This window comes from Lissotriton vulgaris, chromosome 4_1 (assembly GCF_964263255.1).
Source record: "Lissotriton vulgaris chromosome 4_1, aLisVul1.2, whole genome shotgun sequence".
Lineage (NCBI taxonomy): Eukaryota > Metazoa > Chordata > Amphibia > Caudata > Salamandridae > Lissotriton > Lissotriton vulgaris.
In genome coordinates, this window is record NC_141691.1 from 1,217,659,098 (window position 1) to 1,217,674,274 (window position 15,177).

Here is a 15,177-nt window from a genome sequence, read left to right on the forward strand (position 1 = left end):
TGCTTTCATGATATCAAGAGACTGTCAGTGACATCAAGAGACCGGACATGACTTCAAGGGATCCTCCATGATTCTGAGGACTTCAGCTACGGTGTTGAGGACACTCAGGGCATTGAGTGCTCTTCTATAGCATTGAGGGCCTCTCAATAATATCAAGAAGCTAAGGTAATTCAGAGAAGGGTTGGAAGAACCTTGCATGGAACCTATACTGAGGTATCATAAGATGCCTGAGAAAAGCTTACATGAGGTTCATCACCTCAGCGACCGCCTCACAACACTGACTCTAATGCAGTACGGGTACAGACCTCAACAAAGCGATGTGTTTTTTACATTTTTCTTTCAAAATCTCACATCTGAGGAGAAAAACCCCTTTTTGTCTGCAGCAAAAGGGCAGGGAGGCGGAAACATAATTTGGCAAAGCCAATATGTCTCACCTTTAGAACTGATTGGCTTTGTCAGTGACCTTTGGCAATGTTGTACGCATTGGGGAAAAAGAAAAATGCTTTTTCTTGATGCTGTGCAGAATCAGCAAAAAAAAGAAAAACGTGCCATGGCGAGACGGCTGGTGGTGGTCACTTTTTTCCACTGGGCAGCCGTGTCTAATGATATATGAATCCACAATTATCACAGCATGTGCACATTTGCGCCATTTCCTTTAGTTTCATATTTACGGATCCAAAATGGTGAGCAACACTTGATTGGTAGATTAAAATATTAGGAATCCTTTAGTACAAAAGCACATAATTTAGACCACTTGAGAGAGAGTAATTGAAAAGCATTTAAGGAAAACAGGTAAGAGGAAGGAGGGGGAAAGCAGTGCATGAGGGAGACAGCAGCACCAGTGCAAGAAGCACACAATGGTGTAATGTAGCTGGTGCTCATGTGAGCACTCCAATACCTTTGAGTTGGGTTCGAGCTATATAAAACTGCAAAACAAATTAAGAAAAGATTGCAGTAGTCGAGGAAGCACAAGCAAGAGACAGTGAGCACATCAGAATGGTAGAAAGGCAATCAAACATGAGATCAACACAGGTGGAGAAGCAACACTGTGTGCAGAAGGTGGAGAAAAGGACATAAGAGAGCAGCATACATGGGAGAGTAGCATGGGGAAGCACACAAGGAAGAGAGCATAAAGCAATACCCTCTCGTGGGGTACCTCACCAACAATAAAACAAAGTTCCCTAAAAGTGAGCACTGGAAGGATACAAGTCAGCCACTCAACGAGACTGTAATGAGGCCATGCTCCAGGGAAGGAAAAAACAAAATATGGAGGAGCTGAGACGTGAGATGAGAATTTAAAAAATAAGAAAACAATAAATGTTATTAATTTTAAGAACATCTATTATGAGATTATGTTTTTAAATTCAACTTAGGTTATTGAATATATTGTATAATTAAATAATAAATATGTACATTTTTTTCTATATTTTTAAAGTACAAATATATATTTATCTATATTTGTAAATATTCTAAATAATGTAACATTGTTTCCCAGGAGTTGCTAAGTTCTTACCTCCATTATTGTTTGTGGGAGGGCTTGCAGTACCAGTGGTCGACCATGTGTAGTACAGGCCATGCTAAAAAGTGTTACCACAAAAGCGTAGTTTGTGAATCAGGCCCAAAATGAAAAATTACACCAGTTGTAAGCTTTCATAGCTGGAGAAAGTTTTCACGTTAATGTTAGTAAGGTAGTGTGGCTCACTGGTTAGAGGCGGCAGACCCGAGAGCAGAGGACGGCCCGGGACCAGGGTTCAATTCCCGGCGCGGCAGGTTTCTGGACCAGGGTCAGCGGACTCGATAATTCTCTCGCCTCGGTGCCCACTCTGATCAGCGATCACACTCGGCAACTCTGGGCATTAGCTTGCCTCATCTTCACTAACGGCCCCACCAGACCGCCGGGGATGCCTGGTCTCACCCTGGAGATACCCATTAAGGGACCATCTCTCAGGGAAGCCAGGAAGGGTTTCGCAGCGGTCGAAGCGCGGAGATACTCCCCCGGGAGTGATTCTAGCGCTATATAAACACGCAAATTAAATTAAATGTTAATTGTGAGAAGTGGGTAGTTCGTTTGACATAATATAAATAATATCAGAAGACTGGAATATTGAAAACTCCACTGAAGACAATAGAGCATTAGTGACCTACATAATGTACACGGATTGGGCATGGGAAAATGAAACGTGGAGTCTCTGAAGCATTGCACATAGGAGCCTACTTGTATTGCATACATTAGCATATTGACGTCAGTCATATTGGCCTTGGTAGTTTTTTATATTCGGTTTTTAAAAGACGAAACATGTAATGCAAATATTTCCGGTACACGAGCGCTTTTTCAATTCACTTTCTTTGTCCGCTTTGAAAAGTGCTCTCGGGTCCTGCACATGGGCGGGACTATTCATTATTTAAGAATCTTAATTATGATGCCTCGACTGAGAAGGTTTCTTCACCCAAGTCTTAGATATCTATGCAGAAACAATGGTTAGCTACAGCTGCAAAAGTCACGAAAAACATATTACTGAAGTACTGGAAATCTTCGGATTCTGTCCCTATAGACAACTGCATCAACAACTTGTCACTTCTGGTTCTCTTGGAAAGGATTTCAGTTTGTATTAAGAACCAAGAGGGACTTTTCAGCATCATTTGCTGACAGTATTTGGGAGTTTAGGATTGCTACTCTGTGTCTTAGTTATTCGTTGCTTTGTTTTTGTTCTCTCCTATCTTTTCACTGGCCTGGATCTTTCTTCTGTTTGTCACTTGCTTTGGGTACCGTCATAGCCACGCCTTCTTGCAGTTAACAATAGGCTTACGCTAGCTTGTACTTATCTTACCCTTATCTATTGGCACTATTGCATTAATTGTATCCTATTCGTTCTTGATACTCTGGCGGTTGGATTTGTACTTACATATGTTTGAATTTGACTTGATCAGTAATAAACAGCTGATTAACCCAATTATTTCATACAGTAGTTACAACATTTGTTTGGATATCTAGGTTTTTTTGGTGAAATTGTTATGGCAAATTATAGAACATAACAGAACAACGTTTTTCAAATTGGACAGTACTTACTCTCGGTCCCAGAGAAACAGCCAGCCAATGTTGCACAGGTTGTTGAAGATCCAAATAAGGAAGAACGATGGGGGATGAACTCTTGGTGCAAAATACACATAATCCAGCTGATTTCTAAAAATAAAACAAGATATATTGGGATTTACAACATGGAACCTCGATTGAGGCAGTTTAGTTTTATTGATTTATTGTTATTTTTTGACCCAGTTAGTCATTTATTTTACATAATAGAGACAGTGCACAAACATTTCCTGGCAAGCGAACGCATTGTGTGGTAATGTGTAATAGTATTAAAGAATAGTGGGGCCTGGGGCTTTGAAGACGTGCTTTGGAGTAGCCCAGCCCTTTTTTGCAAGAATAATACAGCATAGACCTAAATTATTGAGCTCTATGTATCATATATATTGATGTTTTCTTTATGCTGAGTGTGTGATTTTAACTCACAGGAGACATGGTACGGGGAAAATGTCCTTTGTGAACTCTGAACTGCATTATCAACATGCATCGTGTGACTTTATAAACTGTATGGACAATGGTTGTCTAGCTTGTAGCCGGAAGAGGTTCATTAGAGCTACCATGGGAAAAAAGTTGCAATGCAGTGTAGGTATTAAGTAATAGAAGAAATTGTTCATGAACTCGAGCAGCGGTTCTTAACCTGCGGTCTTGGTACCCCTAGGGGGCCACAACGAATCCTTGTACTTGGCACTCCACTATAACCTACCAGCCGTAAGTGTCTGATAGGCATTTTTTCACTGTTATCGCATTTCCTTGAGTGAGTATCGCAACTCCCCGGGTCCTAGTCTCTTGTGAGGTACATGCTATCAATCAAAACTCCAGCTGCTCCAAGAGAAACTTACGAGACCCCTCAATATGCGTCTCCTATAAGCAGACAATATCCACCCGCAGGGATTTAAGATATTCTTTCACCATCCTTCGCTTAGCAGCATTATTTAGCCCACATACATTAATGGTTGCTATCGCATCCTATGTGTGGTTTGCCTAATTTGTCAACATACTTGTAGCCTAGCACTAGCTGCTTCATTCCAGTTTCCATTATTTTTGATACATGTATCCCGGAACTGTTTTCCTTATCAGATGGTGATTTTATTTTCCCCATTTTCCCCAGCCCCCCCCTCTTAATCCCCCCGCCCTCCCTGTCCCCAAGCGCAGCCCCACCCTCCTCCCCCCACCTATAAAGTGAAGCAAGCAGACTTAAGGTCTCTGTGATGGAGCCTGAAAGTCGACCATCATTTGTTACCTTCCCATCTATCTCACTGGATGCACCATTATTCATCACTGTTTATCCTCCCCTTTTGCCCTTCCCTGTGCCTACATCATATAAAACACCACATTAAGCCTTTCTTTAAGATCTTAGGGAGTCCATATGCGCCTTAGCCTGAATTTCTGAAGTGAAGACTCTTGGAGTGTTCTTGTATATGATCTTTAGCCTCGCCGGGTTCATCAAATATACTTGAAGGCCCATAGCTTGTGAAGGCTGGATCAGCTCCCTTAAACACCAACGTCTTTCCACAGTAGCATGACAATATTCTGGCTTTGTAAAAAAAGACTGATTCTCAAAGGTCCATTTAGCATTCAGTCGAGCCTTAGAATAAACTGCTTTGCGGAGCAAAAAGTTTCCAAAATAAACTTAAATTGCTCTTGTCATTGCAGATCCATCTCAGGCCAGTTGGGGAGTCTTTTTTAGCATGACAATAATCTGGCTTCGTAAAAAAAGACTGATTCTCAAAGGTCCGTTTAGCATTCGGTCAAGCCTTAGAATGAACTGCTTCGCGGAGCAAAAAGTTTCCAAAATAAACTAAAATTGCTCTTGTCATTGCTGATCCATCTCAGCCCAGTTGGGGAGTCTTTTTTAGCATCATAGGAAAGCGCTGGACGTGTTGTATCTCTGCCTCCCAGTTCCATTGAAGAGGCTCTGGAAAGGCTCCCCTTCATCAGCCTCAGAATATAGGCCCGCACGTCTTACCCTTCGATGCCTTCTTCGATGCCAAAGATCCGGAGGTTATTGCGCCTTTGTCAATTTTCGAACTCCTTCATTTTCCACTGTACATCTATAAACTGTTTATGGTATGTCTCTGTCTGAACTTGGGCTCTCGCTTGGTTGTCTTCTAAGGTACTTGTGCGGTCTTCCACCTGAGTCAGTCTGACGTTCGTATCTGTACATGCCTTAGCCATTTTTCTGACTGCACCCTGGAGTTTCTTTGTCGCCAGTCTATTCTTCTTCCCGTTCATTCGGGTTTCCTCTTGAAGTTGTTTAATTGAGTCAAATATCATTTTCAAGTAGGGTGCAGCCTCCTTCTCCTCTACACCCCCTGACCCATATGATCTGGATAAACACTCCTGGTAGCTGAATATTCCCATTTGAGGATGGGGTCCACGTGGCCTTTACTTCCCTCGCGGTGCCCCTCTCCGCTTTTCTCCAAAGAATGGGTATCTCTTTGCTTCCTCAAGAGTTTTTTCCTGACAACAGTGTCGTTCTGTGGCGTACCAGGGCTAGAAGTGGAGCTAGAAAGCTGGAAACTGCTACTATCCTCTGCTCCAGAAGGGCTAAATTTGGATCCATCCATCACTGAAAAAAACTTGTCCCCCAAATCTAGAGTGTCCTCCAGGCAGCTGTTAACTACAAGCCCCTGTATTAGAATACTCGTGTTCAACTGCTCAGTACTTTTTGGGTCTTCCAGTGATAGGGATACACTGGAGATTATACCCTGTTGCGTTTCTCCTGCTACCAATACCTGGCTCAGGGCTAGGTTTTCTTTTGGGCTACAACCCCAACTGTTTTGACCAGCGTTATCTATATGTTCATCTTGGGGCTCAATCTCGAGGGCAGTTGCAGGCTGTATATCGCAGGTAAGATCTGCCTGGTCTGCCGGGCGAGGCTGTGTCTGCACTTGCTTCAACTTTTGAATCTCCTTCTGCCCTCATTTCGCTTTTATAGAAGAATAATTTTTCCCTAAAATAGATAAGTCAGTTTTAGAGACTGGTGGTGTAGAGGGAAAAAAATCTACTATGCTGTGGCGTCTCCTCGGGTCTATTAGTCCGGATTTTGGTCCTTTGCCCCGCATACCATTGTTTGCACCTTCAACCCTCTTCAGCGTTTCAGTGTGCTCACCTTTTTTTGTGCCATCATGGGTCCCTGTGCTGTATATCTGTGTATTATTGCTTGAGCTTCCAGGAGCCACCGATCTGCTCCCCTTCGATAGCGCTATCTGGGTGTTATCTCCATGCTCTTCAATTGCCTGTGGTTCGGGAGCCTTTCCCCGCCCGCCTCGAGTCACCTTTGGAGGCATTCTGACAGCTTCTACTGATTTGGTGCACCGCACCGTTGTGAGCCGCTCGGCCTCAGCGGGTTTCTTGGCCTCGGCTTCCCTGGTCCCTCCTCTGTGTCTGTTTTCGAGCGCTATGCTCTGTAACTCCCTCAGCCCAGCTCGGGCTGCAGTCAACACCACGGAAAAGAGCTCCTTGGCCACCGTGGGGGAGGGGGGGTCGAAATCATCCAACTGCAATCGGTGAGTTATAAGGGAGGAGGGTTTAGTCCAGTAACAGTTCATATAGCCAGCATCCGATTTTCAGCCATAAAGTCTTACGGCAGCAAGGAGTGATCAAAGCGGCCGTCAGACAGGTGCAATCTTGCTTACGGGCGGGTAGTCTTTTCTTCTATCTCAATCTAGTGTTTCCTTATCTATAGGCCATCTCTTTTATCCTGATGTCCCTTTTCAAACATGAACTAATGGAAAGAAATTCAACCAGAACTGGTAAGAAAAGAGAGAGGAAAAAAAACCAAGGAAAGCAAAGGTGTGGTCCCAAAACAAATTACTGGGCAGGCTTGCTTTTCCCAGATTCCCCATTCTAGCACGTAGAACAGTGCCGTAATATGGCATCTCATTTCCCAACCGTCTCAATATGTCCCCTTTCTCCTTTCCCCAAACTGCTCCCTAGGTCTCTCCCTCCCTGTACCTGCACGTACCAGGGAAACCGCAACTCTCCTGAGTTGCGGCGGGGAGTCACGCTTCCCAGGATGACAGCCACTCTTCACTCCAGACTTCTGGCATGTTGTCGTCTTCAGGAGTTGGTCTTCTTTCATCCTTTTTTGGCTCTGAACCTTTGTTGTCCTCTGTAAATCTGGGCTGCTTTCTCTCTCTCTCTCAAAGCTGTTTGGCTCCATGCTGCTCTTCTCTGCATCTTCTGGGTTCCTCCCCCTTTTCTCCTCTGCCAATCCATTTGTCCTCAAAGGGCTCCTCGCCCTTCTCTGTGATTGGTCCTCGGTGCCCGAAGCCCCACCCTCTTCTTTCGTCAGCAGCGTCTCGCTGAAGACGTTAACCCTTTCTTCTTCTTTTTTTTCCACAGGGAAGGAGTTACTGACATTGTTTGTCATGCTGGGGTGAAAGAGGTAGGTAAGGATTGATTCGGGGTGTAGGGTTAGGGCTTCCTAGGGACAAAGGGTTGGGTTCAGGGGCGGGAGAGGGACCTTGTCTGTCTCATAGAGGATAAAAATAAAGTTGGTATCCTCAGATTGATTTGTGGGAGAAGAGCAAATGCATCAACAGAATACAGCATGGACGAGACAATGGATGGCTTCAGTTGAATTTAAAAAAGCTCCATTCTTCGCATTAAAATGTGAATTTTAATTTTCATTTTTGATTGTGAATTAAATAAAACTGTTAATTGTGTGTGCTTTTTTTTTGATGAATGGATGTTTTTGTATTTTTGTGTATTGTTTTAAGGTTCAAATCATCGCAAAAAATTGAGACATTGCCCCACGCTTCCAGTAATGTCTCAATGGTGTTCCCAGGATTCCAATAATTATTATGTGGGGATCGCCACATACCAGTACTGATTAAGTGGGGATCGACAGAAGTCAAAATGTTAAGAACCACTGAAGTAGAGCGCTTATCATTCAAATGACCCTGTCAGTGAAACTCTCAGCTGCAATAACTTGTAGAATTGTTGCATGTAGAAACGAAAAAAAGAATGGTTCTGTGTGGACAACATACTGTTGGATGGATTCATGAGGGAAGATGCATAGCTGCTGTTTGCATGTTTTCATTAATTAGAAACATAATACCTATAAATAATGCCTGCATTCAGATGAGTTTAAGTGAGTAAGCCGTAGCCAGATGCATTGATATCTATCTATATTTACAGAGAAAACTGTGCACTTATATTTTATGTAAACAACCTTTCTCTGTGCGCTTTTCCATTTCAGAAAATCAGCAAAATAGGTGGTCTCTGTAATAATACATTGTACCAATTGTGTGTGCCTTTCGAAGAAATCATGCCCAGGATGTTCCTGTTTTTGTAACTTTCAAGGCCATTTGCATGAATCTTTCCTAGGGACCATTCATTAGCTGAATCCATATATTGTGTTCTGTGTTATTTCCGTCATTTGCTATGCGGTCCTCATTCGTTAATATTCAGTAGAAGTATCAGTTTCTAGATGTTCCGAATTGAATATATCATATATATTAGAACATTAATCGATTTACAAGAATTATACATTGGTGGTTCTATCCTAAAATGTAATCTCACTACTGAATGACCGTATAAAAGATGATGATTTGGGATATGGCCCAGACTTTCTTTGACTTTCATGACTTTCTTTGCCTTTCTAACTTGCTGAACTATACTTACTTATGACTCATTGCTTTCTTTGGAGGTAGACCTTATGTTGTTCTTCTCACATTATTGTATTGTTATATACTATTGAGACATTGACTGCAATTGATTAACTAACCACTTTTAACCTACTGTAACAATCTCGATTTTGAATAAACCTATGAGGTGTTAATTGCAACTCTGTCTCACATAAGCTTATTTGAATCGCTTGGACACAGTATTATGAAGACTTAGATGGTCCTAACCCTACTCCTCGACCCTCTTCTCTAATTTAAATATAGTGTCAACTGATTTTTAGAGGAAAATGTGAGCAAAGAACTAATTAATATAATTTACATAACTAACACTAATTAATAGGGTTCATAAATAAAAATATGTAACACGGAAGCTGGTTACGGAGGTGTGACGAAACGTATGGCGTCCGCGATGGAACTTATCATGGCTCCTGGATTATAAAATACGAAGATTATTGCTTATATTACCTGTGCGCATATAGATTGTTCTCCCTGTCCTCAGGTATCACCAATTGGTGCGTCCATGATGTGGACACTGGAAATAGTTTACCTTTGAAACAGAAATTTTACAGGGTAGCTGACAAGGTCAGGGCCAGCATCAAGGAAGAGGTTCCAAGATGTTGGCGCTAGGGGTGATTGAGCCCTCCAGCAGCCCATGGGCTGTGTCCCCTTGCTTGAAGGGATCTCCAAGGGCCTGAGGAGAGCTGGCTCCCTGTTTAGAAGTCCCAGGAACAAAAGGACTTCACCCCCAGCTTCCCCTGAGCCCTACCAAGAGAGTTCTGTCCTTCCTAGAGTGCGTGGCCCATGTGTGGTGCATCTGGAAGTTTTACCTGTGCTGGGAAGCTGGAAACCAAGATTTAAAGACTTTGCTACAGAAAAGTTATCGCACCGCTTGCTTACGGACCGCCTCACGCCGCTGCGAACATCATCGCAGATCATCACATCGAGGAGCTGACAGAGAGAGATCACCGCTGGATCGCTCATTGTCGCCCCGGAGATCGTCACAGCCCCCACAAGATCATTGCATCGTGCCTTTGCGAGACCAAACTTCCTACAGAACCTACGCACCGGAATCCATACAAGTGGCCTTCCTCCCCATACAGACCGGATTCGTCGCAACACGCATGCTGCTGCAGCGGGGCTGTCGCAAACGCCTCCCCAAGGTCTCAGGAGCAACGCATCGCTTGTTTTCCACCACATCAGCTTCTGCTTGTGGAACTTTGTTGCAACTAAAGGTACTGTCGACTAAAGCGTGACACAACTGTGAACTTTTCACGCAACTGTGGATTATTTTTATCGCAACCTAAAGAACTCTTTTGCAACCATATTCTTGAACTGTGTATGTTGGATTTTTGTAGTTTTGGTCTTGTGTAGTTTAGATTAAATACCTTTATTTTTCTAAACTGTTGTGGAGTCAGTTTGTGGTGTTTTCACTGTGTTACTGTGAGTGTTGGTACAAATACTTTACACATTGCCTTCTGATTAGCCTTGACTGCTTGTGCCAAGCTACCTAGAGGGTGAGCAGGGGTTATCTCAGAGGGTTTCCTCCTTACCCTGACTAGAAGCAAGGGTCCCTATTTGGACAGTGGTACCTTCCTCTGCCAACTAGAGACCCTAAGTTCTAACAATGCCACGAACATTACCTCGGCCACTGGAGAGATGGGAAGGGACGCTAAATAGACATCTGACCGAAAAGGAATGGCAGGCGGTTCTGGATGGTCCGAAAAAGGTATTGAGGAATACAGCTTTTAAGCTTATATAATTCAATATACTCCATAGGACGTACCTCACCCCGCATCGACTGAATGTGGTGTATAGCAGGGGTGACCAAGTCTGTGCCAGATGCTTGCTGAGACAGGCAGAATTCGACCATAAGGTTTTGTCTTGTCAACGTCTCACAGATTACTGGACCAAGATTGTGGACATAGTCAATGGAGTGTTGTCTCGCGACTTGCCGTGCTCACCGGAGGTTTGTCTTCTGGGTCTATTTCCGAGGCCCAAATCTCAAAGACTGGGGCATAGGTTTACAGATCTAGCTTTTATTTTGGCTAGGAGGAGGATAGCCCTGAGTTGGAAGTCGAAACACTCACCACTGTTGGTTACCTGGGAGACGGATGTCACTTGCTGGATTAGGGCAGAGGAACGGGCATTGCTTAAAGAAGATAGGATCACTGACCGTCCCAAATCGCTAGCAGAACAATGGGCGGACATTGCACAGACATGGGAAACATGACATACACCAGACCAAACCCTGCATACTGAATTGACAGATTCTAACGAATAGAGAGAAACAATTGTACATACTTCATTGCTCTCTTCCGCTCCCCCCTCTGATACCCCCACCTTAAAATAGCGTCGATTTACAGCTTATCATTGCTTACGCAAAAGGCAGACCCCTACCAGTTTGTATTTAGTTCTTGTAGCATGTTTATTTTCTGTTATTATATATATACATTATTTCTAGTTCCTTTCTTTTTTCTTTTATTTATGTTTCTTTGCTTACCTTTCCTTTTAAAAAGGCCTATTTCATTCTTATTGCATTGAGTGAATATTGCATAATACAGCGAGACTGAATCCAATGGACATACACACAACTATGCCAGGCAATGATGTATAAGGGCCTGATCACTCCCGTATTGTCGATAAGACTACAGCGAGAAACTATATATCAGTACATCATTATATTTGGTAGGGATAGCTGTCCGGGGAAACACTAAATGTGGGCAACAGATCGGATGAATATTGAAGTCCCTTGTTCTGATTGTGGATGATTGTTATAGTTGGCTGAACAACTAAATGCAAAGAAAGTGGTGCTCCTCTAGAGATGATACTATCACTATGTCGAAAATATTCATGTAATGTATATAAATGCCAATAAAACGATATTTGAAAAAAAAATACATAAACACAAACCAACATTATTCTCTCTGAAACACCAAATCCACACACACATAAACACATATGAATTGCATTTAACAATCCACTGCACATCTGTCCTGTCCTCTACTTAGACCCCAGCACCATAGCTGTTGAATAAAGCCCTGTGTTGAATGACAGCTTAAAAAGAAGACAACGCAACACCTTACCACACACAATAATATATCCAAGTACATTTCACTGCAAAGCAACAGTTCTTTGAGTCAATATGTAAGCATACATGTTTGCTTAAGACATTTAAGAATGGCTTTTAATGTATTCGAGTTTAATAGTGATATAAGCATGTGTGCTCACATATGCTTCATAATTGTCCATTGTAGATCGACCGCACAAGTTTCATCTGGGGCCCATAATATGCCCACCTAAAACATTTTTTTAAATCACTTCAAGAGACACCATAATTTAATAAGAGTTATTGTTTGGACAAAGATTAAGATTAATCAGATTACCACATGAATCATGAAGTCATGTGCAGCTGCAGTGTTTAACACCCGTCCTTCTCAATCTTTCCTACCTTCTGCAGAGTGTAGTGAGAGCATAAACGAGCCAGAGTCCATTCCAAATGTAGATGACGGACCAAATTGAAAAAGTCCAGCCTGCGGGAGTGATCTCTAGATTGTATCTGCTCGACACATTAGCTGCACTTGATAGATACAAACCTACAAATAAAAATTCAAAGGGGTCACCATTTCAGAGTGAACTTTAATGTAGCAATGAGATCTTGAAACTGACATTTCCCTGTTGTTTGCTATGACAGCCTCCACATTACTTTCCTTGTTGAAAAAATCATAAATCTTAGGAGGTATAATGATGAAATAATTTAGTTGTGTGCATGAAATCAGACATTTGCCTGTCAAAGGTGAAGACATTATATATCGGTTTCAGTCATGTAAAAAATAATGTACCACGACATAAATTATGTTCTTAATAATGATCCCATGATTTATGCAATGTTACAAAGGAAGGGAAATCTTGTTGGATGAAAATAGCGGTTGCCACAGTGTAATATTCCTTACTGTCGTTCTGGCTGTGCTAGCTCCTTTGCGGAACCAGAAGGACAGTAAGGAGTCTAGGGCTAGATGTAGGTAAATTAGATTTACCGATTCATAAATACCGAATTTTACCGATTCTGTATTCATGAATCGGTAAATCTAATGTAGATAATCATTCGGTATCTAATACCGAATCGGTAGGATTCGGTATTTACCGATTCGGTAATTACCAAATCGGTATTTGCCATTGATTCCTATGGGCCTTGAAGCCCATAGGAATCAATGGCAAATACTGATTCGGTAATTACCGAATCGGTAAAAATACCGAATTGCCAAGGGGGACAGGGTGTCACTTTGACACCCTGTAGCACCCCTGTTTCTGGCTTGTGTGCCATGTGACACACATACATGCCCTTAGGGCATGTATGTGTGCCACATGGCACAGGTGTACATGCACAGATGTGCATGTACACAGGAATTAGTTATTTACCACCCAATAGTATTGGGTGATAAGTAACAAATTCTTAAGGGCCTGTGGCACTGTTTACTGTGCCACCTACATCTGCATTTACAGAATTGGTAAATTAACTGATTCGGTATTTTACCGATTCGGTAAATTTACCAATTCGGTAAATTTACTGATTCTGTAAATCTCAAGCCCCCTACATGCAAAACACCAAATACCGGTCAGTAACGGCCGAATTAGGCCGTTACCGACCGGTATTTGGTCTCCTACATCTGGCCCTTAGAGTGTTGCTGGGTGTTCTATGACAGGGGAGGTTTGGCAGTTGGAAATTATTGTACGAGGAGGCTGTGCATTGTGATGGGCAGGTCTGCATTACAAATATTCATGAAATAAATTCTGCAGTACCTCAACGTTTCGCCTCTTCGAAATACCACATTATAGTTAGGTCAGAATTTTCATAGGAAGAGCGTTTTTGGTTCCCTAATAACTTGGCCTAGCTTGCTGAATCTTTGAGAAACATTCCCCCCAAAAAATCACTCACATGGTGTCCTTCCTGGAAGAGTTTGAGTTGGTAAGTAGGTGTGTGTGGAAATTACACAAAATTTGGCAGAAAGCTAGATCTGTACACGAAAGCACGATTTATGTGATTTAAGTGTAACTCCTTTCAGTCGTTTTTGAGTATTTAAGGTTACAAATGTGTAGAGATATAAACTGTTGGGCAGAAATGTAAAAATATAAGCTCTCTGATTGACTGAGTGAGCTATTTCAGAAAGAGTGCTCTGCTTGGGTGAAAAGAAATGTAGTGGCTGACACTACAGAACTCGGGGACTTTGACCACTGGCCTGAAAACATTTTTACAAAGGACATACATGGGCAGGGTAGGGATAGAGTGAACCCATAGTCCTTGTGGAGGGGGTCCTAGAAAATCCCCTAGGGGGTAACATTTGAAATCAAATCCATTTCAGTGTCCATTGGGCGTCCCAAAGGACTTCCCAATATTTTTTTAAACCAAGTGTTCTTATTTTTCCCTAGGACGGGGTGCACTTTTTCAATTTCAATTTTAATTTTTTTAACTGAGGGGTGGGGGCTACGTGACTTCCCTCCCTGAATCAAATGTTGTCTGCAAAGATCCCGTCTACAGGGCCCAATGCAAATTTCATATACCTATTAAGCACATCTCCTCGTCCAGAAAGCACAATAACTATCTTTTAAATATTCCCTGTCTGTGCTTGTCAAGGTTAGAGGGACAACAGCGCTCCTGCCCGTGGCAAGTGGAAAAAAGTAAGTGCTCCATTCACCCTGTAGCTAGGGTATGGCAGACAGATCATTCTCACATTAAACTCTGCTACCCACAGCCTTTGCCCTACACAGAGGTATTTGTGGATGGGCCAGTCCCCTACCAAACCCTACTACGCACAGCCTTCATCATATACAGAGGTCAATCCCTAACTAAACCCTACCACACAGTCTGCACCCAGTGTACACAGTGTATGTACAACTCACTCCCTCCAGACACATAAGCCTCATTTGGTGGAAAACTCCTACTGCACACAGTCAGCACTTTCTGTGCAGCTTTTTATGGAGAGCCTACTCCCTCCACACACTCAAGCTTTGTACATAGCCAACATCTTAGTACGTACAGTTAGATATGGTGGTAATATCTTAATTCAAACTAAACAAAAAATCCATAGAAATTCACTGGAAAAAAATAACTTTAAAGTCAGGTTATAATTATGTATTGTACAATTTCTTTTTATTTAGATGACAATGTCAGTGATAATGTAAAATTTCAAACCTAAAGAACACTGAAATTCAACCAGTTATAGTTTAGCAGGCTAAATATAACTTCCACTCGCCATGCAAAGCTTATGACCTTATTATATTCCCTCACTCATGACATGTTCAATGATATATATGAAATATGGTTACTGGGACATTATAGTTTTACCCACACAAAACATATACATTTGGCAGTTATAGTTATACTTGTGTTAAGAAACTATAACTCGCGGCCTAAAGTTACTTAAGGGCTCAAGTTAAAGTATCTTCAGATAAGTATAGCTGTAA

General features: G+C 42.2%; 1 protein-coding gene across 1 annotated transcript in view; it reads right to left on the reverse strand.

The window, feature by feature from the left end:
- The window catches only part of LOC147723071 (uncharacterized), a 170,525-nt gene that overhangs the window by 98,970 nt on the left and 56,378 nt on the right, over positions 1 to 15,177 (reverse strand). Inside the window, exons 2-3 of the mRNA XM_086965432.1 lie at positions 12,167 to 12,311; positions 3,068 to 3,181 (exon numbers count right to left, since the gene is read on the reverse strand). Coding sequence (XP_086821558.1) covers positions 3,068 to 3,181; positions 12,167 to 12,311 — 259 coding nt within the window. The remainder of the gene's footprint in view (positions 1 to 3,067; positions 3,182 to 12,166; positions 12,312 to 15,177) is intronic.